General features: G+C 49.6%; 1 protein-coding gene across 1 annotated transcript in view; it reads left to right on the forward strand.

Annotated features, from left to right (window-relative positions):
* AP4B1 (adaptor-related protein complex 4, beta 1 subunit) overlaps positions 1 to 2396 on the forward strand; it is a gene marked incomplete at its 5' end in the record, with an annotated part of 5500 nt that overhangs the window by 347 nt on the left and 2757 nt on the right. The window contains 3 exons of the mRNA XM_010142944.1: positions 309 to 456; positions 1121 to 1617; positions 2331 to 2391. Coding sequence (XP_010141246.1) covers positions 309 to 456; positions 1121 to 1617; positions 2331 to 2391 — 706 coding nt within the window. The remainder of the gene's footprint in view (positions 1 to 308; positions 457 to 1120; positions 1618 to 2330; positions 2392 to 2396) is intronic.

Raw genomic sequence — 2396 nt, forward strand, 5'->3', positions numbered from 1 at the left:
GATATCTGTGTAAGGAATCGTTAACGAACGCTAGGCCCTGCGAGGTCACAGGGCCCCTCTCGTACCTGTCTTTACAGGGCCTTCCGTAATGCCTGGCCCTGCCCGCAGGCTCTGGGGGTGCTGTCTCCCACCTGCAGGCCTTCAGGGACAAGTAGCACCAAGGGCAGGCGTTACGCAGAGCTGGCAGCTCTGCTGACTGCTTCTCCCGGTTCAGGCGATACCTTTTGTCTGTGGTAAATGCTTACAGGCAGTGGTTAGACTGCGCCGTGTCAGCGGGATTTAATGTGAGGACCTCTGCTGCTTTGCAGATGGCGCACTGGTGAATGAGCTCTACAGTCTGCTGCGCGACCAGGATCCTATTGTAGTCGTGAATTGTCTGAGGGCCTTAGAAGAGATCTTGAAGAAGGAGGGAGGAGTTGTCATCAACAAACCCATTGCCCATCATCTCCTCAACAGGTTTGTTTTCTTTTATATCAAGATGGTGCTGGAAACTTCATTCTTACTGCATTTTGCATACTGGCAGAGCATGTATTTCTGGGCTTCTGCTAGAATGTGAAGGGAAGAGTCAGGCACCTAAAGGTGGAGGTGCCCATCATAAGAGAAACTGAATTTCTTTTATGCTGAGGTCTTAAGAGACATCTGATATGCTCTGCTCTTGGTAGTCTGTGCTTTGGCTAGTGGATTGTTTTGGAATTGTAGGGTTTTTTTGGTGACAGCACGTATGACATATTTGTGGGATGGGTATGTTCCAGTATGTCTCTCCTAATCTATTAAAAGATATATAAACTTACCCATTGCTTGAAGAAATTAACTTTTCTGCAGGTGATTCTACATGACCTGGCAAAAGAGGGGTATTGCTCTGCCCCGGGTTCTTGTCGGTGTTGCTGCCTGGCTTAGAGCAGCAGCAAAAGCGTACGTGGCTGATACTGAGTTGAGCCGGTGTGCATAAACTGGTCGATTCTCTTGAGATAAAACTGTGGTATCTGCTGCTGAGGCACAGCATTTGGTTTGGAACTGAGACTGCAAGAAGCTCAGAGGCTCAGGCCTCTGCTCTGCACAGCACAGCACAGATCTTTGTGCGCTTCTTGGCTCCTGCAGACTGTGTTTATTCTCTTGGCAGGTTGGCTGACCTGGACCAGTGGGGGCAAAGCGAGGTGCTTACCTTCCTCCTGCGTTACAGACCCCGCAGCGAGGAGGAACTCTTCGACATACTCAATTTGCTGGATGGCTATCTCAAAAGCAGCAGCCCCAGCGTGGTGATGGCAGCCACCAAACTTTTCCTAGTGCTGGCCAGGGAGTACCCGCATGTGCAGGCAGATGTTTTGGTGAGGGTGAAGGGACCGCTGCTGTCTGCCTGCACCTCCGAGAGCAGGGAGCTGTGCTTCACCGCGCTGTGCCATGTGCGCCAGATCCTTGGTAGCCTTCCTGGCCATTTTAGCAGCCACTACAAAAAGTTCTTCTGTTCGTATTCAGAGCCCCACTACATCAAATGCCAGAAGATGGAGGTGTTGTGTGAGCTGGTGAATGATGAGAACGTACAGCAAGTACTGGAGGAGCTGAAGGGCTACTGCACCGACGTGTCAGTGGAGCTTGCCCAAGGGGCGATCTTCGCCATAGGTAAGAGCTGAGTCTTGCCCCAGGAGCAGCTGCTGCTGCAGACCTTTAAGGTGGGCTCTGCTCTGCTGAAGTGCATCTGGGCAAGTGTCCAACAGCTGCTCTGTGCTGGAGCAGGACAGCCCTCTGTAGGGCAGCCTCCCCTGAGCGTTCTGTGGGTGTTTCTAAACAAGTATTGTGCTGATTCTTTCAGAATTCCTGGCATTGAGCTATTTCGGGTTGTGCATAATGTACTTGAGTCTTGTTCAGACATCTGCTCTAAAGAGGTTGTGTCAATTCATCCTGTCAATGAGCCTTACAGTGTCGAATGAAACCGTGTAGTGGGTGGAGGAGCTGCTCTAATACCTGCTTGTTCTTTGAGTTGTGGTGGGGCAGAGTTAAGGTGATTTGGGGCGCTCTGGTTTTGGTTTTGTAAGCTTTAAAATAGGTGAGTTTCTGTGGTATTCATAAGGTGGAAGCCAGGGATGCTAAAATGCCTTTCTTATGTGTTGAGTTTAAAAAACCTTAAGAGACTATTTCTGAGGCATGGCTTCAGAAAAAGGAACTTATCCCTTGAGTGCAGAACAAGCTCATTCAGCTATGCTTTCAGAAATCATAGTCAAAAAGGAAAAGAGAAAGACTTTCTTTAAACTGAGTTTGTGATGAGTAGTTGGGCTCATGGTTCCTATTTCACTCTGATAAAAGGTTGACTTCTATGTCCTTCGGCATCCCTGCAGGCAATATTGCCAGGACGTACACGGAGCAGTGCGTGGGAATCCTGACCGAGCTCCTGGGGCTTCAGC

This window comes from Buceros rhinoceros, unplaced genomic scaffold (assembly GCF_000710305.1).
Source record: "Buceros rhinoceros silvestris isolate BGI_N320 unplaced genomic scaffold, ASM71030v1 scaffold28689, whole genome shotgun sequence".
NCBI lineage: Eukaryota > Metazoa > Chordata > Aves > Bucerotiformes > Bucerotidae > Buceros > Buceros rhinoceros.